The 26,915-nt window shown below is 55.4% G+C and overlaps 3 protein-coding genes across 4 annotated transcripts; all 3 read right to left on the bottom strand.

Moving 5' to 3' along the window:
- Positions 1-1,493: 1,493 nt before the first annotated feature.
- LOC115639353 (SLAM family member 5-like) lies at positions 1,494-10,203 on the bottom strand. The gene is made up of 5 exons (XM_030542019.1): positions 10,121-10,203; positions 7,877-8,203; positions 6,590-6,853; positions 2,423-2,701; positions 1,494-1,945 (listed from the first exon to the last, which is right to left on the bottom strand). Exons 1-5 carry the CDS (start codon positions 10,179-10,181, stop codon positions 1,848-1,850), a joined length of 1,029 nt encoding a protein of 342 aa, XP_030397879.1. The 5' UTR covers positions 10,182-10,203; the 3' UTR covers positions 1,494-1,847.
- Positions 10,204-14,142: 3,939 nt separating this feature from the next.
- On the bottom strand, positions 14,143-20,517 carry LOC115639355 (SLAM family member 5-like). Its single transcript, XM_030542023.1, has 4 exons — positions 20,091-20,517; positions 16,447-16,770; positions 15,539-15,805; positions 14,143-14,718 (listed from the first exon to the last, which is right to left on the bottom strand). Exons 1-4 carry the CDS (start codon positions 20,146-20,148, stop codon positions 14,582-14,584), a joined length of 786 nt encoding a protein of 261 aa, XP_030397883.1. The 5' UTR covers positions 20,149-20,517; the 3' UTR covers positions 14,143-14,581.
- Positions 20,518-20,909: 392 nt separating this feature from the next.
- LOC115639354 (SLAM family member 5-like) lies at positions 20,910-25,757 on the bottom strand. 2 transcript variants are annotated; one of them, XM_030542022.1, is made up of 4 exons: positions 25,737-25,757; positions 24,352-24,672; positions 23,291-23,557; positions 20,910-22,230 (listed from the first exon to the last, which is right to left on the bottom strand). In XM_030542022.1, exons 2-4 carry the CDS (start codon positions 24,644-24,646, stop codon positions 22,094-22,096), a joined length of 699 nt encoding a protein of 232 aa, XP_030397882.1. In that variant the 5' UTR covers positions 24,647-24,672; positions 25,737-25,757; the 3' UTR covers positions 20,910-22,093. The 2 variants fall into 2 exon arrangements, with proteins under 2 accessions (XP_030397882.1, XP_030397881.1); XM_030542021.1 differs by lacking the exon at positions 25,737-25,757 and adding an exon at positions 25,213-25,718 and having other exon boundaries at positions 20,910-22,218.
- Positions 25,758-26,915: the final 1,158 nt, after the last annotated feature.

Here is a 26,915-nt window from a genome sequence, read left to right as displayed (position 1 = left end):
GTCTGGTCTCCTACCAGGCTGCTGGGGGCTCCCAGGATCTAATGCTCCAGGGCCGCCCTGCCATGCGGACAGCCCCGGGGCAGAAGGCTTCTAAATGCTCCCCTGTGCACCTGCCACTGTTCCAGTCCAGGGCCCTCGGTCACTTCTCCCCCACTAACGTTGTTAGAATAGCGCACAGGTGTAAATGACACCGGGGCAGAGCTGCGGAGAATCAGGCCCTATGGAGTTGGTGGTTTGTCTGGGTTGATTGTCTTTCCAGATCTCCACTGTAGGTGGTGCCAAGACACCAAACAATTAGCCAGTGACAGTACCACAGCCGGGAAGTAGGTAGGTGGCTGCGGGATGGGGAGCGGTGCCGAATTTCATTATGTGGGGAATTTTCAACCTTTCCTTTTATGCCGTATTGTAAAAGTGGCCAAACACCCAAAGCTTCCCCGGAAATGAATATTGCTGCTGTATTTGAATTTCCCCAGCTGGCTGGGTGCAGACGGGATTCAGATGCACAGAACAGAAGCCCTTGTTCCGAAAGCCCCCAGCGTAACATTTCAGCAGAGATTCCTTTTCAACCCCTTTTGCAAAAAAAACCAACCAACCAACCCGTTACACTACAACGGCCAGTTGGAACAAGAGCCGCCTAACCCCTCTTCATTCCTCTTCTCTGAACACCCTCCAGTCTGTCCATATCCCTCTGTCCAGCTCCCCGCAGACCCCTGCCCATGCCATTACAGTAGGGCAGAGAAGGGACCCGGGGCAGGGAGGGACCTCAGTAAACAAATACGTGTTTGGGGCCCAGCCACTCTGGGCCCTGGGAGCTCCCACTCCAAAGAGCTCGGACGGTGCTGGGATGCCCACATCCAACTTGTCCAGCCCGACCAGGTGCACTGCAAAGCCCGGTGCCCCCAGGCCTCAGCAACCCCCTCCCTGCCCAGGGCCAGGCACACAGACGGTGGCTGCTAGAGGGGGGAGGCAGCAAGCTGTGGCTGGGGGGCAGCCGGGGTTCCTGGCCGGGCAGGTGACAGCTGAGTGCTCATCTCCCAGTCTGTGCCGGGTGAGCAGAGATTCCTTTCCCCTCTGGGCGCCCCCCTATCTGAGCTGTGCCTGGGCAGCCATGTCCGGCCTCGGCGGGGTCACCCCACAAGGGCTGTGAGATAAGCACCCAGCAGCTGCTATCAAGTGCCACCTTCCTTCCCATCTCTGTTCCGCCTGCAGCAGGATGAGAGAAGCCACCCGACGCACCAGCCCTTCCTGCCTCGGCAATGATGCCCACTGGGCACGGCTTCCTGCAGCCCCAGCCTGGCTAGGACAGGCCCTCCCTGGCAGCAGTGATTCCCACGGTGACACACCTCATTGCCTGGGCATGTCCTCTCCCAAGCTTCAGCCTAAACGTACCCTTCCCTCTTGCCATCCCCCCCGCATACCTCAGAAAACCCCACAAGGAGGGTGATGCCACGAGTAGGTGTAAGCCGGAGGTGCAGAAATCATTATACCGCAGAGTAAAACGGCAGAGACTTTATTTATGGGGGGGGGGTTAACCTGTGGAACTCACTGTTACCAGATAGCCTCAGTATGAAAATACAACCAATCCCAGATATTTAGGTGACTAATGAGAGCCACAATTCCACCGTAGGCTCAGAGGGTTCGCAGCCCCATGGCCAGACCCAGTGTTTCTGCTTCGATCCCCACGCAGTGACATTAACCCTTTGGAAGCTGCAAGTGAGTGTGTCTTCCTCTTCCCCCAAAATATCCCTTGGTCTGGTGGGCAGGGGAACTCCCAGGCGGGATTGGCAGTCGCAGTGGCAGCTCCTCTGGTCTTGGTCCCATCTCTGCTCCCTGCCGGGGACGCCGTGCTATGCGATGACCCCGGCGTTCAGGGCTCCCAGCGCCAGCAGCAGGATGATGAGGTGGTAGGACAGCGACGAGGCCAGGGACCGGTCTAGTGGGGAATCTAAACAAGAGCGACGGGGTCAGTTCCTGTCGGGGGTGCCCGGCGATGCTGGGGGGTAGCTGCACCACTAGAGCATAGCTGGGGCAGGGGCTGAGAATCTTCCCTCCCCAATTCCATATGGGGCAAGAGGAGCTCGTGCAAGAGGGCTAGGGCTGTGCAGGGCCAGGCTGGTCTCACTGCCGGTGTCTCCTCTGGGGAATCGGAGTCAGTTCCGCCCAGGAGCTCAGTGCCTGATGACTCTGACACGGAGCAGGAGGAGGAGAGTGGGATGTGATGGGGCTCAAACCTGCCCCTCAGTCCCCCTAGTCTGAGCCCCTTGCTCTGCCAGCTGTCTGTGAGCAGCTCATCAAGGGTCTCCAATGCTGCGGGATGTGCCCTCTCCCCGGGCCCTGCCCCACCGATGTTCCAGACCCTTCCCCTGAGCTCTCCCCCAGGTAGAGACCTTCTCAGAGCAAAGTTCAGCTGGGCAGCACTTACCCGGGGGGTTACCTGGACACAGGTCCTTCGGGGAGATCAGCCTGAAGCTGTTACTTGCGGGGTGCTGGGCTGTGCAGATGATGGCTGGGAGAGTCTCGAAAGGTCTCATAGAGACGCGCAGAATGGGGCTGGTGGATATGACCACGCTGCTGTTGTCCTGAGTCCAGCTGTAAGCCACACGTCCCCCCCTCTCCCCAGCCACGCAGCGCATGCTGTAGTGACAGGTTCCATTGGCACAGGTCACCGAGTCACAGACAATTGTCGTCACCGGCACTTGCTCTGCGGGGGGAGGAACAGGATAAAATCCCTGGCACAACTTCCTACCAGCTGCCTGGAACTGCTGGAGCCCTCTGCCCCAGCACAGCATGCTTGGAGCAGGGGTGGGTGGAGCATCTGACCATAGACGGCTGGTCAAACATTGACAAAAGCACCGAGGTATTAGAACAGTAACACCGGTAACATGCTCTCCAGTCTGCCTCTGTTTAATCAGCTCCCCAAAAAAGTTACCGACCAGGGATGGCTGGTGGACCTCCACTTCAGGGATGCTCGCCCGCCAGCCCCACCTCTTCCAGCCAAGCACCCCCCTCCCAGCAGCCAGAGCCCGGAGCCGGAGCCTGCCCCTGCCCCCCTGCGGCTGAAGGAGCCACAAGCCACTCCAGGCCACCTCAACCCCTGGCTGCTGGCTGGAGCTCAGCCCCCACCGGCTTCAGGGGAAAGGGAGAGTGAAGGCAAGCTCTTGGGGTGGAGCGTGGGTTTGGCCAGGGCCTGGGTTGAGGGGGCTTAGCCTGCCCAGGTCTTCAATACCCGCCTCCCACGGGACCGAACTTTAGTTCAGTTATTTGAACTCAGAAAAAGGCAAATCCCAATGAACTGAAGTTGTAAGAAAAGGGAAGACGAATGATTCCTGGTCCCTTTTCTAGCAATGTTCTGTTACCACTTCACTGCGAATGGGAGTCGAGACTGAACGGTTACAAAAGCAAAGACAAACGAAATGAAGCAGGAATAAAAGAAAATGAAAGAACAAAGTCATTTTTAACGGCCCGTAAGCTAGGCGGGCAGCTGGCCAGCTCTTCGAGCAGCTTGCTTTGCGTTCTCTTGGTTTTCTTCATCTGTTTTGTGCAGATTTTACCCATCATCACCATCAGCAAATTCATCGGTGGGCTCCTTCCTCGGAGGAACATTGAGTCAGTTCTTCATCTGATCTGCCATTTTCTTCTCTGATCTTACCCAGCAGGGGAAACTTTCCGTCACTTTCTGGATTTTCAGTGCAGGATCCCTGGATCCGACTGGCCAATGGAGCCATTTAAAGTGTTACAGGCATTTCTGCCGCTGTAGCTAGGCGGACGCAGCTTTGATTTAGGTGCAGGCATTGCACTCCGCACTGTTCTACAGCCGGCCAGGCTGCCACTTGTGCCATAACTTGCAAGCGCCATCTGAACGGTTTGTTCGCTGGTTTAGCCTTTAAAATTCACATGAGATGCTCTGAGGTCACAAGCAGAAAGGAATCACCATTGCAGACGCCTTGGAAGCGTGGATCGGCAGGGTGTGTGTCACGGGGTTCATGCTACTCATGGCTGGGGCCCCTCCTTGTGGCTCACCGGGGGATCGGCTCATGGCTGGGGCCCCTCCTTACGGCTCACCGGGGAATCAGCTCATGGCTGGGGCCCCTCCTTGTGACTCACCAGGGAATCAGCTCACGGCTGGGGCCCCTCCTTACAGCTCACCGGGGGATCGGCTTATGGTTGGGGTGCCTCCTTGTGGCTCACCGGGGGATCGGCTCACGGCTGGGGCCCCTCCTTGTGGCTCACCGGGAAATCGGCTCATGGCTGGGGCCCCTCCTTGTGGCTCACCGGGGGATCAGCTCACGGCTGGGGCCCCTCCTTGTGGCTCACCGGGGGATCGGCTCACGGCTGGGGCGCCTCCTTGTGGCTCACCGGGGGATCGGCTCACGGCTGGGGCGCCTCCTTGTGGCTCACCGGGGGATCGGCTCATGGCTGGGGCCCCTCCTTGTGGCTCACCGGGGGATCGGCTCACGGCTGGGGCCCCTCCTTGTGGCTCACCGGGGGATCGGCTCACGGCTGGGGCCCCTCCTTGGGGCTCACCGGGGGATCGGCTCACGGCTGGGGCCCCTCCTTGGGGCTCACCGGGGGATCGGCTCACGGCTGGGGCCCCTCCTTGGGGCTCACCGGGGGATCAGCTCTCTGCTGATTTGCTGCCGCTGCTTGCGGTTCCTTGGCTCCCTTGCCCCAATGAAGCACTTGGTGGCTTCTCTCTTGCTCCGCGAGCTCCAGCGCTTCCTCTCTGTGGCTTGGCCTTCAGGCCAGGTCGCTGCAGTTTCCTCCCTTTGCGGGGTCAGAGTCTCGCTAAATAAACTGCCTCAGGAAGTCTTCAAAATCCACTGCCCTGCCCCTGTTACCCTCCCCGCAGTGACAGGGAGGGGAGGCCAGGCCCTCCCTCTACACCGGCTCCCTGTAATCACCAGCTCAGGTCCAACTGGGGCTGTCTGTCCAGCCCACACCTTGCCTAGGTGCAGCCCATCCTGTCAGGTAGCCCCTCCTGAGCCCTTTTACGCCTTGAGCGACGGTGTCGGGTGAACACCCTATCAGGGCGGGAGCGATCCCTTAGTTTTTCTGTAGTATTGTCCCTTTTCCTTCCTCGCTTCCACTCTTGTAAGTGGACTCTGTCCCCTGTTCTCACAAGGATGTGTCTGAACATCCAGGAACCCATTCTGGGCATCTGACGACACAGAAGTGTCGTTCCCCACCTTCTGAATGGACTGAATTCCGGGTTCAAGCAGGGAACTGAATGTTGAGATTCGCGTTCGATGTCGCGGTGGGTTATCCACACCTGGCCACCCCTTGTTGCTGCACATTGGAAGATCTTTGAGATGGTTGGTAGAAGATGCCCAGCGAGTACCATGAGACGTACTCGGCGTGGCTCTGCTAACGATGCTGAAAAAAGGCTGCTGAGTCTTGTTTGGTTTGAAAACCAGGATGACGCTTTTCCCTTTTGACCCATGTGGAGAGAAAACTGTGAGATCTTCAGCGTCCCCGGTGAGAAGCTGCCTTGTCCGGGCAGCGTGGCGGATCCCCGAGGGTGTGAGTACTCGTTTATTGACAAAGCCCAGGCAGCCTCCATATGAGCTGTGGTGTTGGTCCCATCACCAGATGGTTCCCAGGACCCAGTTCGCTGATGATATATTTTTTAACCCGTCTGCAGTCTCCTGGCCTGGGGAGCAACGGGCCAGACCGTGTGGCAATGCTCAGCTGCACGCGGGAATGAGTAAAGCACTGGCTGTGGCGTTGTTACCGTGACATCATGTGAATATTGCTCCATCTGTCTGACGCCAGAGACACTGGAGGGGCTTGCGCAAGAAGAACCCTGAGGCCTGGGGTCACAAAGGAACGCAGGGACACTGGGAGCCACCACGCCTAACTGTGAGAGGCCTGGGACACCCCTGAGATTCACAAGCCTGAGCCTGGCGCCTGGGCATCCCCTGCGATGGATGGGGACAGATAGGTACAAAGAGATTCACCATGGGCAGGGCGCCCCAAGGCTAGTCAATGGGAGATGCTGGGGGGATGGGGCATCCTCCGCCTCTCAGGGCCTTTGCTGCCTGTCTCTGCTGGAGACTCTCAGCTGGGAACCCTCTCTTGGGCACGGGCCGCCTAGGCCTCCCCTTGTATTGTGTAACCCCATGGTGAGGGTCCTCCCCTGGGTGGGAGAAGGGAGCTGCCACCTCCCTGGTGAGCGATATAACCACTGGGCTCTGGGATAGCCTGATGGGGGGCTCTTTGGATCTCTGCTTAATGAGTGGCTGGAGCAGGGGATCGGATCCTGGGGCTCCCTGCTCCGAGGGAGCTCTCTAACCACCGGCCATGGAGCTGTTCTCATGCCAGTTCTCTTTGCGGCCCCATGACTCTGCACTGGCCCAGCTGCAGGGATGCTTCAACCCCTTCCCTTGATCTCTCCCTGGGGGGCAGTAGCTTTCTCAGAGTGGGAGGTGGGGTAGGGGATTGCTAGGGTGATGGGACCCCTTTAAGTGCAAAAGTGTTGGAGACCAGAGTGGTTTCATTGAAATAGTTGTGGGGTGAGTGCCAAGGCGGGGACCCGATGTCAGCCCTCTCCAGGAGCGCCTGGGCAGGGTTTCCCTGCAGAGGGCATCACCTGCGCAGAATTCCTTTGGGGACACCGTCGTAGAGCTGTTCCTGTCAGGGAGACGTGCCGTGCAGGTGACGCTCTCACGAGCGGCCTGGTGCCGCTGAGGGATGTGCACAATGGAGTCGGTGGACAGAACGCTGCTGGTGGCATTACTCCAGCTGTAGGTCACATTTTCCCTTCCATTCCTGATGGCGCAGCGCAGGGTGTAGATACAGGCATCATCCTCACAGGCCACTGAGTCACAGGCGATGGTAGGTGGCAGTTGTCCCTCTGTGTGTGGGGGAGAGAAACACAGAACAGGCTGAAATCCCTGCAGCAACTTACTAGCTGCTGCCTGGATCTGCTGTGGGAGCAGCACGCAGGGAGCCCTCTGCATCTTCGCAGCATGCTTGGAGCAGGGGCAGGGGGACATGAAGGTAATGGCACAGCTGGGAGGGGGAGGATGACGGAAGGATCATTTGGGCAGGCACGGGGGGCCCAGCTTGGGGATCGGTTGGGGGTTTGAGCTGGTTGAAATTTCCCAGTGAACATGTTTTCCATCTGAAAATTTGGTTAAGTCAAAACTGCCATTTTCAGCAGGAAAAAGTTGACGCCAAGAAAAATGTTCAGTTTTCTGAAGCAGGTGTTCAATGCCAAACCCCAAATGTTGCATTTCGAACGGTCTTTCCCCTCCTCCCATTGGAGTCCACCGTAATCGGCAAGGTCATTGTGGAAACCGATCAGCATTTCAACACCTCGTGTTTCAGAGAGAGCGAAAATGTCGAAATGTTTAATTTCCTGATTGGGATCTTTTGCAACTTTTCGTGCCACAATTTTTTTGTTGTTCTTGAAGGATTTCTACTTCACATCCCAATCCGGGACAAAAGCAGATGTTGAAATGGCCCCGTGCAAGGGAAACGTTGTTCCTGACTAACTCTCTTGGGATGAGTGACCAGCGCTGGAGTTGTGGGAGGGGGCTTGGGGAAAGCAGAGCAGGAAGTGGAGCCCTGGTTGGATGGGGGAAAACCTCAGTTCCAAGAAGTGTTTGGGTTTCTGATGGGCCAGGGCCGTGTGGGGCGGGAGCAGTGGGGCAGTGGCCAGGGTGGGGGAAGGAAGCTGCAGCAGAGCACAGGTGGGAAAGGGCTGCAGAAGATGGAGGAGCAGGGAGACAGGGCTGGCGAGCAGCAGAAGAGACCAGCACGAGGCGGAAGAAGAGGAGAAGCATCCACACTAAGTTGTTTGCCAGCGGCTATGAGTTTCCCGAGCGGGGCAGGTTCCAGGCTCCCTCAGGGATCCCCCTGCCCCAGCACTTACTGGACACGCGCAGCGTGAATTCTCTGTAGGCGAATTGCTCTTTGTCTGTGTTGAATTCGACGGAATAGCTGCCTGTGTCCTCCAGTCTCAGGTCAGTGATCTGAAGCGAGTAGCTCTCATCAGAGAATCGCAGGCGTCCCTTGTAGGATGAGTCAAACACCAGGACGCGGGGAGGTCTCCCTGCCATGACGGTGACTAGACTGCTTGTGTTTACCATCCAGGCCCCGTTTTCAAATTTCTGTTCTGCTGGGATCCTCAGGGGGAAAGTGACCGACCCTCCCAGAATCCCAGTCAGCTCCGTCTCATCTTCAGCCGCTCTGGAGTACTCTGGTGCACGGGAGGGAAGAACAGGAAGTAGACGTACCATGGAGACACCAGGCCAGTTCCCTCCCCGGTCCACGTTCATGCTCCCACAGGAACCAGGGGGAGTCCCAGATTACAGGAGCGGGAGAAATTGTTTCCCCTGGATCTGGGCTCAAACCCCACAGATTGCAGATCTGGATGTTCAACGTCCCATGACCGGGCAGCCTTCCCCCCTGGGGCGTTGGTTTGGATATTACAGAGCAAGGGGTCATTTGTGAGGTTGACAGCCTGATCTGGCTTTGGAACATATCTGCTCTTGAGGGACAGAGATCTGGTAGCAGTAGAGGGTTCTTACCTTGCATGGGGAACAGCCTCTAGACAAAAGACCCTCAAAAGGGACAAAGACCCTGACTTGTTAGAGTAGGAGACAGCTTTTCCAGGGGTTTTAGCCGCATAGCCATGGGAAGCTGATGATCCTATAAGCCCACTGAATGGCTGAACACATCTGTCTATCTCCATGCCCGCCCATCTCTCTCCCCCGCCCTCTCGCCAGGTGCTGGTGAATGGTGGGTCATGCTGTAACCAGTATACCAGAGGGAATATTCTTGCCAGCATCTCCACCTAGCAAATTATCTGCTAGCTAGCAGGGCCCTGCTGGTGCCAGGGGGAACCTCAAAGGGTAACCTCAGACCGCTTAGGGCAGCAGATCTCCTGGGAGAGGCGAATACCAGCCCTTGCCAGGGCTGGTAGCTGCCTCCCAGGCCGGAAGTAGCCAGCGTGGCACTTCTGTTGGTATTGCTACATCCCCACTAGGAGGTGAGGGGCTGGGAAGCAGACTAGCGATGAAATGGAGGCTGAGATCCTGGGCTTGATTCTCCATCGCTCTGCCTCTTGCACAACCACTCCCCCCAGGGCAAAGCCAATGTGAAATGCCTCTGGTGCATTGCATGCAGGGCTGCGGAGGATCGGGCCCGACCAGGGGGTCTTGGAAAAATATTCTTGGCGTGAATGAGATGGGTCAACCCAAAGGGTCAGGTCGGTCCCACCCACCCCGTGGCTCACGTTGCGCTGGGCCCAGCTGTCGTGCAGGTGCAAGGAGGGGCCGTGCACCCCCTGCTGCAACATGGCCACTTCACCTCACTGGAGTCCCCCTCCCTCCTCTCGGCCTCCAGCCCAACCTGACCCCTCCTTTTCCCTTCCCCAAGTCCTCCTGTCTCCCTTCCCCAGAGGCCCCCTGGAACTCTCTAGGCTTTGCCCTGCCATTATGCAGACCATCCCTCCCAGTGTCATCCCTCTGCCCCCTGCTACGGGGAGATGGTCGCCCAAGAGCACAGAGGCGCTCTCGGGCCTGCCCAGACCCTTCCCTCAGCCATTCCAGGCTCTTCAGGGTCTGTGTAGCTTCCCATAGCTGTCCCAGCTGCTGGAGAGGAGGGGACTCTGCGGGGTCGGGTGAGCTGGGAGTGCAGGGCTATTCCAGCCCTGGGCTCTACCTCTGTTCAGCTCTGCCGATGTCCCTCAACCCCGATGTGCAGCCCCCCAATTCCAGCCCTGGACTCCCCTTCCCTCCTTCAGCTCTGCCAATGCCCCTCAATCCCGACATATAGCCCTGAGGCATTCCCCCCACCACAGCCATTCCAGCCCTGGACTCCCCTTCCCTCCTTCAGATTTGCTGATGCCCCTCAACCCCGACATGAAGCCCTGGACTCCCCTTCCCTCCTTCAGCTCTACCAATGCCCCTCGATCCTGACAGGCAGCCCCCACACTCCCTGGGTTATTCCAGCCCTGGCTGAGTCACTGTTTGCAGGGCTGGATTAACTCTCCATGGAAAAGAAGGCACATGAATTGAATCACATCCTAGACTCCCAGTTGCCCAAGGTGCGGAGTTAATGGCTGACCCGTATGTCACCATTTCCTGCACTCCAGTTCAGGCAGATCACTCACCTCCAGGCTGTAAGAGCAGAAGAAGCAAAAGAAAAGAAGGTCGAAGAGGAGCCCCCTCCATCCTGACAGCGTGGGGCAGCGGGCGTCGGAGATCCTCACCAAATGGAGCCAGAGCCTGGAGCGGTTCAGACGGGGACGTCTGGCTGTGGCTGAGGATGGACTGCAAAGAAACGAATCGCCCTGCGGCTCTGCAATTTCTCCACCGGGAGATGGGATTTGGCAAGACCAGACCCCACTGGCTGTGATGTGACTCAGCTCTTGGGGTAAGTCACCCAATGAGCTCAAAGCAGCCGAACTCCCTAAACCCCACAGGCTGGGTGTGTCACTCTGAGTGCAGGGCTACACTCAGCTGGGCTCAAGTCCAAGGCCCTGGGTTGGGGAAGGGTCCTCTGATTGCTCAGGGGTGGCGGGTGGGACTGAAACGGACACGGCTCCTGCGATATTGGATGTTCTGTCTATTGCACCAGAGCGCCTGTCACACTAGGAATTCTCAGTTACCGCAGGCCCCTTGACACAGCAGTAGCATATACCTCGATAGCATTCATCACCATGTATTTTCTGACAGGTTTCCACAAGAAAAAGGTTGAAAGAATTGAGTGAGTGAGCTTAAAGATTAAAAAGAGAAAGCTTGGGTAAGGCTTAGAGGAAGAAAGAAAAGAGAGGTTGTTTGGTGAAATGATTTTAAAGGCCTAGTTTGGCAGGTTATTAAAGAATAGAAAGAGAACTTAAAGGAAAATGAAGATTTTTGTTTTTAAAGGGTTAGTTTGAAAGAATAGAGGCAAGTTATTAAAGAGAAGAGGTTTTGGTGAGGTTTAGTAAGGACAGGTGTTTTTAAAGGACTAGTCTGGTATGTTATTAAAGAATAAAATACTTTGAGATAAATGGAAAAGGTGTATTAAATATAAGAGTAGGTTAATAAAGAACATTTTAAAAGTTAAACAAAAGAGAAACATAAAGGAAACTGTTTCACATGGTAAAAATATAAAGGCACGTTAAGAAAGAAACATTTAAACTATTAAATACAAGGGTAGGTTAAGAAAAGAACAAACAGACAAAGAGAGATGAAAAGAGAGACCAGAGCAAGGAAAGAGAAAAGAAAGCCCCTTTGCAAAGGGCAGAGATAGACAGCCCGTGGTTGAGTCGGAGAGAGAGCTCTTACCTTCCAAGTGTTTCTGCGGAAAGAGGCAACTTCCCAGGTTCACAGCCCCTCAGGTTTGTTACCACCACCTTTGGATCGACCCAATCAGCTGTTGTTCTACAGCAGCGTCGTACAATTCATGTTCCTGAACCAATCCTATAATCCCCAGGTTTTTGAACAAGAGCCACCCCCCACCCCTTAACTTTTTTAATCTTATATGAAAAAACAGACCCCAAGCATTTTCCCTGCCATGTAGCCCTTTTACATAGGGGCTTTAATACAAGTTAAAACCACAAGCCCTTAGTAACAAACAATTTTTTAAAGTTTTCCTCTTTGTTTTAGACTAACATGGGTTATTTTTTAATAAGGATAATCTGAAGCTGCAAGCAAAAACAGCATCTGTAAGCCAGTGGATCAGAGATAAGAAAGCTGCTTCTTCCCAAAACTTTTTAAGAAATGCAAGTAACAGTTATATTAACTCTTGTAAAGGGATAAACACTTGAAAAGACAAATCTATATGAAGACATCTCTTTATTTACAGGTGTGTTTCAATAAAATAGAGCATGCAAAACACCCCAGCTTTAAAACCACAAGTCCTCTTATTTTGTAAACCAGTGACTCAGAGAGAAGTTTGTTTCTTCCCCCACTTTTTAACAAATGGAGGTGAAAGTTATATTAAGTCTTGTAATGGAATAAACACTTTAAAAGACAAGCCTATATGAAGACACACCCCTTCATTTAGCACTTTTGCATATGTTTCAATTAAAAAAGAGCATGCAGAAGCACCCCAGGCCTAAACACACAAACCCCTGACTAAGAAAAAGTTTTTAAAAGTTTTCCATATGCTTTAAGTGAGAACAATTTGAAGCAGCCTTTTGAAGTTAGTGGATTAGAAAAGGAGAAGACCATTTTGAAAAACAAGTCTATCCGAAGAAACAAATGTTCGTTTAGCCCTTTTTGCATGTGTGTTTCAATAAAAAGTGAGCATGCAGAAACACCCCGGGGTTAAAAACACAGAAAACCTGTTTATAAAAGTAATGTCTAGTGATAAAAAAGTTTCCCCCTAGATTTTAGACTCACATTGGTCATTTTTTAGTAAGGACAATTTGAAGCAGCATAATTTTGCAGCAAAGCTACTATCAGCAAAAACAGCCTCTGTAAGCCAGTGGATCAGAGATGAGAAGGCTGCTTCTTCGCCCGCTTTTTAACAAATACAAGTGAAAGTTATATTAAGTTTTGTAAAGGAATGAACACTTTAAAAGACAAACCTATATGAAGACAGAGCCCTTTAACATTTTTACATGTGTTTCAATTAAAAAACAGAAAATGAGCATGCAGAAAACATGTGAGAGTGAAAACCACAGAACCTTAGTAACAGCTAGTTTATAGTCCCCTTATTTTGTAATCCAGTGGATCAGAGAGCAGTTTATTTTCCTCCCCACTTTTTAACAAATCCATGAGAAAGTTATATTAAGCTTTCCTTTTTTTTTTTTAAATTTACCCAGAGTAAGTAATTACTACCTGGGGGAGCAAACAGCTGTGCATCTCTCTCTATGAGTTAAGTCTGCAGCTTTGGGTGCATGGGTCAGACCTGGGTCTGTGTTTGCAGCAGGCTAATGTGTCTGGCTCGACACGACAGGGTACTGAAGTTCCAGACTGGCAGGGAAAACGGGCTCAGAGGTAGTCTCTGTACATCAGCTGACAGTCCCAAGGTGGTCTCTCGGAGGCTTGTCATGAATGAGAATCTGGTCCTGCCTCCTGGAGGGCTGCAATCCCCTGGGAGCAGAGGATCTGTAGATTCTCTGCTACACAAAGGCCTGTGCAAAGGAATTGAAGGCACCTCCCCATGGATGGCAGCTCAGTGCTGGGACGGGGACACAGATCCGGATCGGGTGTGAGCAGGAGATGCTGAGCATTGTGCGGTAGATGGTGACTGAGCCTGGGTCCCGGGGGAAGCCCACACTGAGGTCATGTCTACATCTAAAATTTTGCAGCGCTGGTTGTTACAGCTGTATTAGTACAGCTGTATAGGGCCAGCGCTGCAGAGTGGCCACACTTACAGCAACCAGCGCTGCAAGTGGTGTTAGATGTGGCCACACTGCAGCGCTGTTGGGCGGCTTCAAGGGGGGTTCCGGGAACGCGAGAGCAAACCGGGAAAGGAGACCAGCTTCGCCGCGGTTTGCTCTCGCGTTCCCGGAGCCACCCAGCAAACCGCAGGGAAGGAGACCTGCTTGTTCGGGGTTCCGGGAACGAGAGAGCAAACCGGGAAAGGAGACCCGCTTCGCCCCGGTTTGCTCTCGCGTTCCCGGAGCCACCCAGCAAACCGCAGGGAAGGAGACCTGCTTGCTCGGGGTTCCGGGAACGAGAGAGCAAACCGGGAAAGGAGACCAGCTTCGCCGCGGTTTGCTCTCGCGTTCCCGGAGCCACCCAGCAAACCGCAGGGAAGGAGACCTGCTTGCTCGGGGTTCCGGGAACGAGAGAGCAAACCGGGAAAGGAGACCAGCTTCGCCGCGGTTTGCTCTCGCGTTCCCCGAACCACCCTGCAAACCGCAGGGAAGGAGACCTGCTTGCTCGTGGTTCCGGGAACGAGAGAGCAAACCGGGAAAGGAGACCAGCTTGATTACCAGAGGCTTCCTCCTTCCACGGAGGTCAAGAAAAGCGCTGGTAAGTGTCTACATTGGATTACCAGCGCTGGATCACCAGCGCTGGATCCTCTACACCCGAGACAAAACGGGAGTACGGCCAGCGCTGCAAACAGGGAGTTGCAGCGCTGGTGATGCCCTGCAGATGTGTACACCTTCAAAGTTGCAGCGCTGTAACTCCCTCACCAGCGCTGCAACTTTCTGATGTAGACAAGCCCTCAGTGTGATGCCACTAGTAAGGTTACCCCAGAGGTACAAAGATCATGGCCCTGTGGAGTGCAGAAGCCTGGAAAGAACCAGGCACTGGAGCAGCCGTGGGGACTGAGCAGTGAGCTCTGGGTCCGGGGATTTGTGTGAGCTGTGGGCTGGGCGCCTAGGGACTGTTTACATGCTGGGACAATAAATGAGCCCCAGGTAGGGGTACGTTTAGACACTGGGGTCTTTTCAGAAGGTCGATGGGGGGAAACTGAGGCAGGCGCAGCAGTTGTGCTGCCAGTGGCTGCCAGAGGGCACCACTGAACAGGGCCAATTCTCCACCACATCTCCCGCCACACAGAGGGACCCAATACTTCCCCTCTTCCCACTCAGTGACATTCACCCATCGGAAGCTGTGAGTGAGCGGCCCCCCGGAGCATCCTTGGGCTGGCGGGCTTGGCAGTCGCAGTGGCAGCTCCTCTGCTCTCAGTCCCATCTCAGCTCCCTGCCGGGGAGGACGTGCACCGCGATGATCCCAGCGCTCAGGGCTCCCAGCACCAGCAGCAGGATGATCCCCTTGAGGTGGCAGTAGGACAGCGAGGAGGCCGGGGCTGATGAGTGAGCTAAAGGTGATGGAGTCAGTTCATGCAGGAGGCAACCGGTGATGCCCCAAGAGCACAGCAAGGGAAGGGGTGGGGGTGCCTGGGAACCTGCCCCCCGCTCCATACGGGGCAGGAGGAGACGCTGTGCAAACAGGGCTGAGTCTGGGCCGGGCCCCACTGACCTCGGCTCCGGTGTCCCCTCAGAGTCAGCAGCCGCGTCCTGCCCCCAGGCACAGGAGCCCCCAGAGTGGGGCCCAGAGGGCTCTGACGCGGCTCAGACTCCTCCTGTGCAGAGACAGGTGATGGGGCCCAAAACAGACCTTGGACCCCCACTCTGAGCCCCTCACTCTGCCGGCTCCTCCCTACGCCCCCCACCCGTGAGACCCCTCCCCTGGGCAGCCTGCGCTGATGTTCCTGCCCCTCCCCCTGCTCCCTCCCAGAGCCTTCTCAGAGTCAGGGGAGGGGATGGGAGGGGGGAGGCTGATGTGGCCCCTTAGGTGAGTCAGTGTTTGAGATCAGGCGTGTTTAATAACTAAACTTGTCGGGGTTCCCTCCTTGTCCCCTCACCCACCCCCCATATCTCAGCCTGTGCACAGCTCTCCTTGAGCCCAGGCTGCTCCCCATTGACACTGCAACGCTGCTCTGGTGACACAGACAAATCAGGGGCCAGCAGCTCCCTGGCAGGTTTACAGGCTAAGATCTGCAGCAAGGTGGCTTCTGGGGTTGTGGGGGGCCAGGTTCTATTTGGGATCAGAGCCCTGGGACTGGTGCAAAGACAGCAACTCGATGCCAGCTCCCCCCGTGTGAGCACTGGGCAGCACGACCCTGCAGAGGGAGTTACCTGCACAAAGGCCCTTTGCAGAGGCGGTTGTGGTGCTGTTACTGGCGGGGTTCTGGGCTGTGCAGGTGACGGCCAGGTGAGCATCACGGGGGCTGAGAGAGATGTGCAGAATGGACCCATTGGGTACAACAGCGTCCCCTGCTGTGTGAGTCCAGCTGTAGGTCACATTGTCCCCTCCATCCCTGATGGTGCAGTGTAGGTTGTAGTTACAGGTTTCATTCACACACGTCACTGAGTCACAGACGATAGTTGGCTCCGGTACTTGCTCTGTAGGTGGGAGAGAAACATGGAATGGGCTGAAATTCCTGCAGCATCTTGCTAGCTGCTGCCTGGATGTGCTGAGGGAAGCTGAGTGCAAGGAGCTGTCTGGCTCCTCGCAGCACAGCTGGAGCCAAGGCAGGGGATCAGGGCGACCCTGCCCCAGCTGGAGATGGGGGGGAAGAAGGGAGGGATTGTTTGGGGGTGCTGGAGAAGTGGTAGTCAGGAGGCCCAGCCTTGAGCTAGTTGAAATTCCTCACTGAAACGTATTTCGATCAGAAAAGGGGGTTTTGCTGAAATTGGGGGGTTGGGAGCGGGACCTGGGGAAAGCGACCGGGCAGGTGAGCCCTGGCTTGGGTGAAGGAAACCCACATGCCAAGAGGAGTTTGGGTTTCCAACGAGCCAGGGCCTTGTGGGGCGGGAGCAGTGGGGCAACAGCCAGGGCAGGGGGAGGAGGTTGCAGAGGACAAGCGGGCAGAGAGGCAGAGCTGGGGGGTGACGGGGAAGGAATAGGAGCGAGGGGGAGGAGAAGCAGCTGCACTCAGAGGTCCGCACAGACGCTGGGACCCTGCAGCCCTTCATCTCCCAGAGGAACTTCCTGAGCAGGGCGCGTTCCAGCTTCCACCGGGGTTCATCGGCCCCACACTTACTGTACATGCGCAGCAGGAAGGGTCTGTGGATGGTGCCTGTAACTGTGCTGATTTCAGCTCCGTAGGTGCCCGTGTCCTCCATCCTCAGGCTGGTGATCTGAAGTGAGTTGCTCTCAGCAGGGACTCTGAGGCGTCCCTCGTAGAACGGGTCGGACACAATGACATTGGGGGGGTTTCCTGCTATTACAATTACTATACTCCTTGTTGTGTTTACTATCCAAGAAACAGTTATAAGTTGCTGTGCTGGGATCCCCAGAGGGAAAGTGATGGAGTCCCCCACAATCCTGCTCAGCTCCATTTCACCTGCCGCAGCTTTGCCGGCCCCTGCCCCACGAGAGAAAAACAGGAGCCTTTAGGACCAGATTGACTACATGCCTCGTCACGGGGACATCAGGCCAGTTCCCCTCCCCAGCCGTTGTGATATTTTTCTCTGGGAACCAGGGGGGGCTGCTAGATGGGAGGGAGAGAGGGAGGGGACAATACTGTTTCCTATGGAGCTGGACCCAAATCCTCTCAGATTTTAGATTCTGGTGTCCAGCACCCCATGGCCAGGCTGCCTTCAGCCCTGGGGCTGGGGCTTGGATATTACAGAGCCAGGGGCCAGCTGTCAGATGTGGGTCTGGATCTGGCTTTTGAACACGTCTGATCTCAGAGGGTTGAGATCCATTAGCAGTAGGAGGTTCTTTCCCTCTGCTAAGAACCAACCACTAGAGGGGGACAGAGAGCCGCACGGGCCAGAGCAGGTTACAGGCTTTTACAGGCGTTTTACCTGCGCAGGTTGAGTGGAGGCTGATGATCCTATTGCAGCCCATTGATGGCCGAGTCTGTCTATCCCCTGACCCACTCGTCTCCCTCTGGGGCCCTCCCAAGAGCAAGGGAGACAGCTTTGATTCCTCTCTCTGTTCCCAGCAGGCTCGGGCGGTTTCATGATCCCCACTGGCAATAGCTGAGCTGGGGGTAACTGTGCTGAGTTGGGGGCTAGTGCAGGAAATTTGGCTGAGGAGGTGAATTTTCACCTAGCTCTGAACGTGGGGAGGTTTTAGATCCTCAGGGGCGAGGGACTTGCCTAAGGCGGGGGTTGGGCCTACAAGGGAAGGGACTGCAGTGCTCCCCAAAAAGCCCTGGGGAGCTGGATCTTGGGGCAGACCCAGCAAAGCTGCCTTTGGCTGGGGACCGGGCATGAATCTCCAAGGCCCATGGCAGGGGCTGTTTGTAGGGCCCCCATTTCCCTCCTAACTTTGCGGAGGATTTGAGGTGGTTCCCCCAAAGCTCCATAAATTTCCCCATGCCTGTCCCGTCTTTGTTCTCCTTCTGTGGGCAGCGGGAGGTGAGGTCACTCCCAATCTATTTCAAGAGGTGCATTAGACGCTCTCTGTCCAAGGGCACCTGTTAGGTAGGGAAGGGGTTGCTGCCGCCCCCCTGAGTTTCATACAGGAGCTGTTCTCCCAGGCGGAGAATGGGTTGTGTTGTGCAGAGGGGTGTTTCTCTCAGCTTGTGTCCCTGGGGCAGGGAGTCAGTGCTTTGTTTACAAACAGACGCAGGGTGATTAAGATAAGAAAAGGCTGGTGTGGGTTCCATCACAGAGACCTCTTTGGGACTGTCACCTGATGTGCTGAAATTACCTCTAAGCCCATTTTCCCTTCCAGAGCCTTGCTTTGTTGAGCTAGACACACTAGCCTGCTGCAACACAGACCCAGGTCTGGTCCATGCCCCGAAAGCTGCAGACCTAACTGAAAACTGCTCAGCAGATTACCTGCCTCCAGCACCCAGTTCCCAATGGGATCCAAACCCCCAAATAAATCCCTTTTACTCTGTATAAAGCTTATACTGGCTACATTCATAAATTGTCCACCCTCTAGAACACTGATGGAGAGAGATGCACAGCTGTTTGCTCCCCCAGGTATCAGTCACTTACTCTGGGTTTATTAATAAACAAAAGTGATCTATTAAGTATAAAAAATAGGATTTAAGTGGTTTCAAGTAATAAGGGACAGAACAAAGTAAGTTACCATCAAAATAAAGCAAAAACCACGCAAGTCTAAACCGAATACAGTGAGAAACTGATTACAGATGAAACCTCGCCCTCAGAGATGTTCCAATAAGCTTCTTCCACACACTAGATCCCTTCTGAGTCTGGGCCCAATCCTTTCCCCGGTACAGTTGTTGTTAGGTCAGCAGATATCTCATGTGGTGAGCAGGGGGTTCTCATCACTGGCAGCCCCCTTTGTCCTGCTCCACCCCCTCCTATAGCTTTGGCACAAGGCGGGAATCTTTTGTCTCTCTGGGTCCCCACCCCTCCTTCGAAATGGAAAAGTACCAAATTTAAGATGGATTCCAGTATCACAGGGGTTCTCAAACTGGGGGTCGTGACTCCTCAGGGGGTCACAAGATTATTACATGGGGGGTCGTGAGCTGTCAGCCTCCACCCCAAACCCCGCTTTGCCCCAGCATTTATAATGGTGTTAAATATATAAAAAAGTGTTTTTAATTGATAAGGGGGGTCGCACTCAGAGGCTTGCTCTGCGAAAGGGGTCACCAGTACAAAAGTTTGAGAACCACTGCAGCATCAGGTGACATGGTCAGACCCCCAGTCTCCATTCCCCATGGGCTGGCCCACATGTACATAGGGAGGCTTTCAAGTAACTAAGCCCGTTTACAACTGATTGTTTCTGGAGCTCCCTTAATGGCCTCCACTTAATATGTTTACATCAGTGATACAAGTTCATATCTTATTCTCCTAACTCCAGATATAGGAATAAGACATGCGAACAAATAGGATGAACACACTTAGTAGATTACAAGCTCTCTAATGACACCCCACACAGCACATTTAGCGTAAAGCATGTTCCAGTGATGCCATATTCAACATACCCATGTTCCCTAAAGCATATGGAGTGCACCGTCAATCTGGTAATTAAATGAAGAGTCTGGAAGTGGTTAGATGAACCTGTCAAACAGAAATCCCTGTGTGGGGCTGGGGCTGAGGAGAGAGCCCAGGGGACTTGGAAGAAACACTGCCAAGCCCAGGCTACATTCAGAACAGAGGAAGGTGTAAGGGGCATAGGAGAAAAGAAGGGGCTGAACCCCAGGGCAGGGCTAGCAGTGGCACAGAGAAGTTCCCACGCTACCTGTGGTCCTGATGTGGCCCCATCACCGCAGCATCTGAGCACCTCACAGCACAGCCCCTGGGTGAGGCAGAGTTGGGCTGTTACCCCCATTGCACAGATGGGCACTGAGGCACACCCAGACTAACAGCCAGACTTTCACAGGTATTTAGGCACCGAGTGGGATTTTCAAACATTCCTAGAAGTTTTGAGGCTTTGTAAACCCCACTAGGTGCCCGGCTGCACCAACATTTTAAATCTAACCAGTGTCCCTTAAGTGACTTGCCCCAAGAGGTCAGAACATGTTAGTATTAGAACTGAGTAGGTCTAAAATTTAATTTTCTTTCTCTATATAGGAATTAGAAACTGTTATCTGACAGCAGCACTGTGCCTGTTATCTGCCAAAACCAAGAGTTTTCAGGTGCCCAAGTAGCCTCTGAAATCATGGTTAAGGTGCCCACCACCACCCCACCGAAATCTGAAATGGCACCACTGTCTGTGCCACCATTTCCTGCCCTGGAGTTCAGACAGATCACTCACCGCCGGGCTGTGAAACCAGCAGGAGCAAGAGAAGGGAAGGCCGCAGAGCCCCCTCCATCCTGGCAGCGAGGGGCAGGCAGAGCGGGCGGCCGTCAGTCCATAGAACGGGTGTCCTGACCGAACAGAGCCGGAGTGGGTTATACGGCAGACTTTGCTGAGTGGCTGGTCCCTGATGGTGCCGAGGGGCTGCAGAGAAATGACCCGCCCCACAGCTCTGCAACTTCCCCCATGAGACGCTCTTTCCTTTGTGGTAAGTCACTCAGTGAGCTCAAAGCAGCCCAGGGTGCTGGGTTGGGGAAGGTTCCTCTAATTGCTCAGGGCTGAAAGGGTCTGAACAGACACGGCTCCTGCAATACTGGATGGTTCTGTCTATTGCACCGGAGAGCCTGTCACGCTAGGAATTCTCAGTTACCCGGGGCCCCTTGACACGGCTCTGGCAATGGAAAGGCCCTTCGACGGGGCACCCAGTACATAGACCCCCACTTTCAGGGCCCTTGGTACAGCCAGGGGAGTGTGATGGGGGATTGGCATGAATGAGAATCTGGCCCTGCATCCTGGGGGGGCTGCAATCCCCTCTGAGCAGAGGGTCTGTAGGTTCTCTGCTAGACAGAGGTCTGCGCAAAGGAATTGAAGGCGCCTCCCCATGGCTGGCAGCTCAGTGCTGGGACAGGGACACAAATCAGGATCAGATGTGAGCAGGAGGTGCTGAGCATTGTGGAGAAGATGGTGACTGAGCCTGGGCCCCAAGGAAACCCCGCAGTGAGTGTGATGCCACTAACAGGGTTACCCCAGTGATACAAAGATCAAGACACTGTGGAGTGCAGAGGCAGAGACTTTATTTACATGATGGAAAGTTATCCCACGGAACTCATTGCCACTGGATACTGTTGCTCTGTCAAGTGGTGTAGGATTAAAACACAACACACCCTCGACCTGTCTGAATAACAAGGACATTCACGGTTCTGCTGGGGAGGAGAGAGAGAATGTGGAAGGGACATTAGCTGTTTGGCACCATGGTATAAACCAACTTCTCTCTGTGTGGGTGAGAAAAATTCTTCTCATATGGGCAGGTTATTCCAGAATTTCCCAGGAGGGGGATGTTTCTCCTTCCTCTGAAGTAGCCGAGGCAGGGCAGGGCTGGAGCAGGGACGCTGGACTAGATTGGCCGGGTGTAATTCCTAAGGGCTTGTCTCCACACAGGCTTGGTTTAGAAACCGAGACAGTTAAAGAGGTGCAGGGGCTGCACCCAGAGATGCCCCTTTCCACTGAGACAAGGGCACCCCCAGTAAGGGAGGCAGCGCTTTCATTGTACCCATAGAAAATCACCCCACTGACCTGCAGTGACACTGGTGCAGCAGCTGGGTCTACACCAGGCTGGAGTCCCCTGTTTTCAGGGCCAGTTCTGGGTTCACGAGGCAGCTAAGTTTCTCCCGGGACAAACTCCTTGGTCCTGGCTCTCCATCGCCCTGCCCTGTGCAGTCATCGGCCCCAGAACACAGTGGGAAGAAAAGTGCCTCCATGATAGGGAGTTTGGCCCCTTCAATGGCCAGAGGCTGGGGCCGGCCTGCCTTGGGCATTAACCAGGTGCAGCTGGAAGTGAGCTCCTGTCCCTAGAGGGCTGGGTGCCATGGAGGGGGAGAGAGCCCGGGATGGGAGCAGGCACGGTAGGGAGTCCCTGGGAAAGGTTTACACACTGGGACAATAAATGAGCCCCATGTAGGCGTACGTTTAGACACGAAGGTCTTTTCAGAAGGTTGATGGGAGGAAACTGAGGCAGGCGCACCTGTCGTGCTGCCAGCGGCTGCCAGAAGGTGCCATTGAGCAGGGCCGATTCTCCACCACATCTCCCGCCACACAGAGGGACCCAATACTTCCCCTCCTTCCACTCAGTGACATTCACCCGTTGGAAGCTGCGAGCGAGCGTCCCCCTGGAGCATCCTTGGGCTGGCGGGCTGGGGAACGCCCAGGCGGGATTGGCAGTCGCAGTGGCAGCTCCTCTGCTCTCAGTCTCGTCTCTGCTCCCTGCCGGGGAGGACGTGCACCGCGATGATCCCGGCGCTCAGGGCTCCCAGCACCAGCAGCAGGACAATCCCCTTGAGGTGGCAGTAGGACAGCGAGGAGGCCGGGGCTGGTGGGGGAGTTAAAGGTGATGGCGTCAGTTCATGCAGGGGGCAACCGGTGATGCCCCAAGAGCACAGCAGGGGAAGGGGTGAGGGTGCCTGGGAATCTGTCCCCCGCTCCATACGGGGCAGGAGGAGACGCTGTGCAAACAGGGCTCAGTCTGGGCCGGGCCCCACTGACCTCGGCTCTGGTGTCCTCTCTGGGGAATCGGAGTGAGAGGCCATGTCCTGCCCCAGATACAGGAGCCCCCAGAGTGGGGCCCAGAGGGCTCTGACGCGGTTCAGACTCCTCCTGAGCAGAGTGAGGTGACAGGGCCCAAAACAGCCCTTGGACCCCCACTCTGAGCCCCTCACTCCGCCGGCTCCTCCCTATGCCCCCCAGCCATGAGCAGCTCATCACCCTATGCAGGGTGGGGCTGTGACCCCTCCCCTGGGCAGCTTGCACTGATGTTCCTGCCCCTCCCCCTGCTACCTCCCTTCTCAGTTGGAGGGAGGGGCTGGGGGGGGCTGATGCAGCCCCTTAAATGAGTCAGTGTTTGAGATCAGGAGTGTTTAAGAACTAAACTTCTCAGGGTTCCCCCCCACATTACCCTTCCCTCCCCCCCAATATCTCAGCCTGCGCACGGCTCTCTTTGGGCCTAGGCTGCTCCCCATTGCCCCTACAATGCTGCTTTGGTGACACAGACAAATCCACAGCAAACCACTCCCGGCCTGGCAGGTTTACAGGCTAAAATCTGCAGCGAGGTGGCTTCTGGGGCCAGGTTCCATTTGGGATCAAAGACCTGGGACTGGTGCAAAGGCAGCGACCTGATGCCAGCTCCCCCCGTGTGAGCACTGGGCAGCGTGACCCTGCAGAGGGAGTTATGCCTGGTAGGGTAAAATTTGGTTCTCAGCGAAATGTTCTCTTTGCTCTCCCGTAACACAGGCAGTGCTATAAAACTATCAGTGTTAGGATCCTGATCCTACCGGTGACCTGGGAGATAAGCCCCTGGCAGATTGGCAGGAGGGGTCCGTTAGCTCCTATAGACGTGCAGGTTTGTTTCTGTTTTAAACAGGAGTCTGTCCTGCAGAGGGAGTTACCTGCACAAAGGCCCTTTGCAGAGGCGGTTGTGGAGCTGTTACTGACGGGGTTCTGGGCTGTGCAGGTGGCATTCAGGTGAGCATCACGGGGGCTGAGAGAGATGTGCAGAATGGACCCATTGGGTACAACAGCGCCTCCTGCTGTGTGAGTCCAGCTGTAGGTCACGTTGTCCCCTCCATCCCTGACGGTGCAGTGCAGGTTGTAGTTACAGGTTTCTTTCACACAGGTCACTGAGTCACAGACGATAGTTGGCTCTGGTACTTGCTCTGCAGGGGGGAGAGAAACATGGAATGGGGTGAAATTTCTTCAGTATCTTCCTAGTCACAGCCCGGATGTGCTGGAGGAAGCTGAGCGCAAGGAGCTGTCTGGCTCTCTGCAGCACGGTTGCAGCTAGGGTGACCAGGCAACAAGTGTGAAATATCGGGATGGGGGTGGGGGGTAATAGGAACCTATATAAGAAAAAGATCCAAAAATCAGGACTGTCTCTATAAAATCAGGACATCTGTTCACCCTATTTGGAGTACAGCAGAGGATTAGAGCGACCCTGCCCCAGCTGGAGGTGGGGGGAAGAAGGGAGGGATCATTTTGGGGTGCTGGAGAAGTGTTGGTCAGAAGGTCCAGCCCAGAGGCTGGTGGTGGGTTTGAAATTCCTCAATGAAATGTGTTTCCAACAGCAAATGTGGTTATGCTGCAATTGAGGGGATGGGGGTTGGGCCTGGGGAAAGTGGCCAGGCAGGTGAGCCCTGGCTTGGGTGAAGGAAACCTGCGTGCCAAGAGGAGTTTGGGTTTCTGATGAGTCAGGGCTGTGTGGGGCGGGAGCAGTGGGGCAGCAGCCAGGGCTGGGGAGGAGGGGAGGGAAGAAAGGAAGTTGTGGAGGACAAGTGGGCAGAGAGGCAGAGCTGGGGGTGACGGGGAAGGAACAGGAGCGAGGGGGAGGAGAAGCAGCTGCACTCAGAGGTCCGCACAGACACTGGGACCCTGCGGCCCTTCATCTCCCAGAGGAACTTCCTGAGCAGGGCGCGTTCCAGCTTCCACCGGGGTTCATTGGCCCCACGCTTACTGTACATGCGCAGCAGGAAGTGTCTGTTGCTGATGCCTGAAGCTGTGGTGATTTGAGCTCCGTAGGTGCCCGTGTCCTTCATCCTCAGGCTGGTGATCTGAAGCGAGTTGTTCTCGGGGACTCTCAGGCGTCCCTCGTAGGATGAGTCTAACACAATGACATTGGGGGGGGTTCCTGCTGTTACAGTTACTATACTCCTCGTTGCGTTTACTGTCCAGGCTACAGTTCTAACTTGCTCTGCTGGGATCTCCAGGAGGAAGGTGACGGAGTCCCCCAGAATCCGGCTCAGCTCCATCGTGCCTGCCTCTGCTCTGCCGGACCCTGTCCCAGAGAGAAGAACAGGAGCCTTTAGGACCAGATTGACTACATGCCCCATCCCGGACATAACAGGCCAGTTCCCCTCCTCTGTCCTTGTGACATGTTTCCCCAGGAACCAGGGGGCACTATATGGGACGGAGAGAGAGAGGGGACAGTACCATTTCCTATGGAGCTGGACCCAAACCCTCCCAGATTTCAGATCCTGGTATCCAGCACACCATGGCCAGGCTGCCTTCAGCCCTGGGGCTGGGGCTTGGATATTACAGAGCCAGGGGCCACCTGTCAGATGTGGGTCTGGATCTGGCTATTGAACAGGTCCGATCTCAGGGGGTTGAGATCCATTAGCAGTAGGAGGTTCTTTCCCTCTGCTATGAACCAACCACTAGAGGGGGACAGAGAGCCGCACGGTGCCAGAGCCGGTTTCAGGCTTTTGCCGGCGTTTTTCCTGCGCAGGTTGAGTGGAGGCTGATGATCCTATTACAGCCCATTGATGGCCGAGTCTGTCTATCCCCTGACCCACTGTCTCCCTCTGGGGGTACTTACACTGGGGCCCATCACCCCGGTATCTGAGCATCTCCCAAGAGGAAGGGAAACTGCTTTGCTTCCTCTCTGCCTTCCCAGCAGGCTCGAGCGGTTTCATGATCCCCACCGGACATAGCTCAGCATGCGGTGACGGTGTTGGCTTGGGGCTAATGCAGGAAATTTGGCTGAAGAGGTGAATTTGCACCTAGCTCTGAATGTGGGGAGGTTTTAGATCCTCAGGGCTGAAGGACCTGCCTAAGGGATGGTTCGAGGGTTTGGGCTCACAGAGGAGGGGGCTTCAGGATTCCCCAATGAGCCTTGGGGGGCTGGAGCTAGGGGTAGACCCAGAAAAGCCGCCTTTGGCTGGAGAGGGGCATGAATCTCCCAGGCCATGGCAGGGGTTGTTTGTGGGGCCCCCCATTTCCCTCCTAACTTTGCGGAGGATTTGAGGAGGTTCTCCCAAAGCTCCATAAATACCCCTGATGCCCATCCCGTCTTTGTGCACCTTCTGTGGGCAGTGTGAGATGAGGTCACCCCCAGCTTACCTGAGGGGGTGCATTAGACACTCTCTGTCCAAGGGCGCCAGTTAGGTAGGGAAGGAGGTGCTGCCGCCCCCCTGAGATTCATACAGGAGCTCTGCTCCTGGCGGAGCTCTTACCTGCACAAAGTTAGGCCTTGGCTACACTGGAGAGTTGCAGCGCTGGTGGTGGCTTTACAGCCCCTGCAACCCACTCACCGTCCACACTTGCAAGGCACATACAGCGCTGCATCTCCCTGGCTACAGCGCTGCATGTTCCCCACCCCTGCCTGGGGAATAACGACTGCAGCGCTGGTGATGCAGCGCTGCTCCGCAAGTGTGGCCACCAAAAGCGCTGTCATTGGCCTCCACAGATATTCGGAGGTATCCCAGAATGCCTGCTCAGCCACTCTGCTCATCAGTTCGCATTCTACTGCCCTGGCCTCAGCTGACCCCACCTTTAAATGCCCCGGGAATTTTAAAAATCCCCTTCCTGTTTGCTCAGCCAGGTGTGGAATGCAATCAGTGAATCTTTCCAGGTGACCATGCCTCCACGCGCCAAAAAAGCCCCAGCATGGAGCAATGGCGAGTTGCTGGACCTCATCAGTGTTTGGGGGGAGGAAGCTGTCCCAGCTGCGCTCCAGCTGTAGGAATTACTATACCTACGGGCAGTTCTCAAGGGCCACGCTGGAAAGGGGCCATGACCGGGACGCGGTGCAGTGCAGGGTTAAAGTGAAGGAGCTGTGGAGTGCCTATTGCAAAGCCCGTGAGGGAAACTGCCACTCAGGTGCTGCCCCCACGACCTGCCGTTTTTACAAGAAGCTGAACGCGATACTTGGGGGTGACCCCACTGCCAATCCGAAGACCACGATGGACACTTCACAGCGGGGCAGGGAGGATGGGTTAGAGGAGGGGTAAGGGGAGGGGGTTGAGGAAACCGAGAGTGAGGGTACTGCGGTGGGGGGAGACACCCCGGAGTCCCAGGAGGCATGCAGCCAGGAGCTCTTCTCAAGCCAGGAGGAAGGTAGCCAGTCACAGCAGCCGGTACTTGGTGAAGGACAAGCAGAGGAGCAGGTTCCCGGTAAGCAGCTTTTAGTTTCAGGATGCAAATGTTTCAGGAGAGGAGGCGGGGGTTGGGCTGCATGCATGCCTAGATGTGGAATAGCCCATTGATGTGGTCTATCATGTCGCGGTAATCGGCCTTGGT

The sequence above is a fragment of the Gopherus evgoodei genome, chromosome 24 (genome assembly GCF_007399415.2).
Source record: "Gopherus evgoodei ecotype Sinaloan lineage chromosome 24, rGopEvg1_v1.p, whole genome shotgun sequence".
NCBI lineage: Eukaryota > Metazoa > Chordata > Testudines > Testudinidae > Gopherus > Gopherus evgoodei.
This window is presented reverse-complemented; position numbering and strand designations above follow the sequence as displayed.

Coding starts and splice junctions, on each gene's coding strand:
- LOC115639353 (XM_030542019.1), bottom strand. CDS start 10,181: ATGGAGGGGGCTCCTCTTCGACCTTCTTTTCTTTTGCTTCTTCTGCTC. Junction 8,204..10,120: donor TCTGCTCTTACAGCCTGGAG/GTGAGTGATCTG, acceptor CCCGTGCACCAG/AGTACTCCAGAGCGGCTGAA. Junction 1,946..2,422: donor GTGTCCAGGTAACCCCCCGG/GTAAGTGCTGCC, acceptor GCTCTTGTTTAG/ATTCCCCACTAGACCGGTCC.
- LOC115639355 (XM_030542023.1), bottom strand. CDS start 20,148: ATGGAGGGGGCTCTGCGGCCTTCCCTTCTCTTGCTCCTGCTGGTTTCA. Junction 16,771..20,090: donor GCTGGTTTCACAGCCCGGCG/GTGAGTGATCTG, acceptor CTCGTGGGGCAG/GGGCCGGCAAAGCTGCGGCA. Junction 15,806..16,446: donor CTTCCTGCTGCGCATGTACA/GTAAGTGTGGGG, acceptor TCCCACCTACAG/AGCAAGTACCGGAGCCAACT.
- LOC115639354 (XM_030542021.1), bottom strand. CDS start 25,309: ATGAAACCGCTCGAGCCTGCTGGGAAGGCAGAGAGGAAGCAAAGCAGT. Junction 24,673..25,212: donor CCGGGGTGATGGGCCCCAGT/GTAAGTACCCCC, acceptor TCTCTGGGACAG/GGTCCGGCAGAGCAGAGGCA. Junction 22,219..23,290: donor TGCAAAGGGCCTTTGTGCAG/GTAACTCCCTCT, acceptor CTCCCCCACCAG/CCCCGGCCTCCTCGCTGTCC.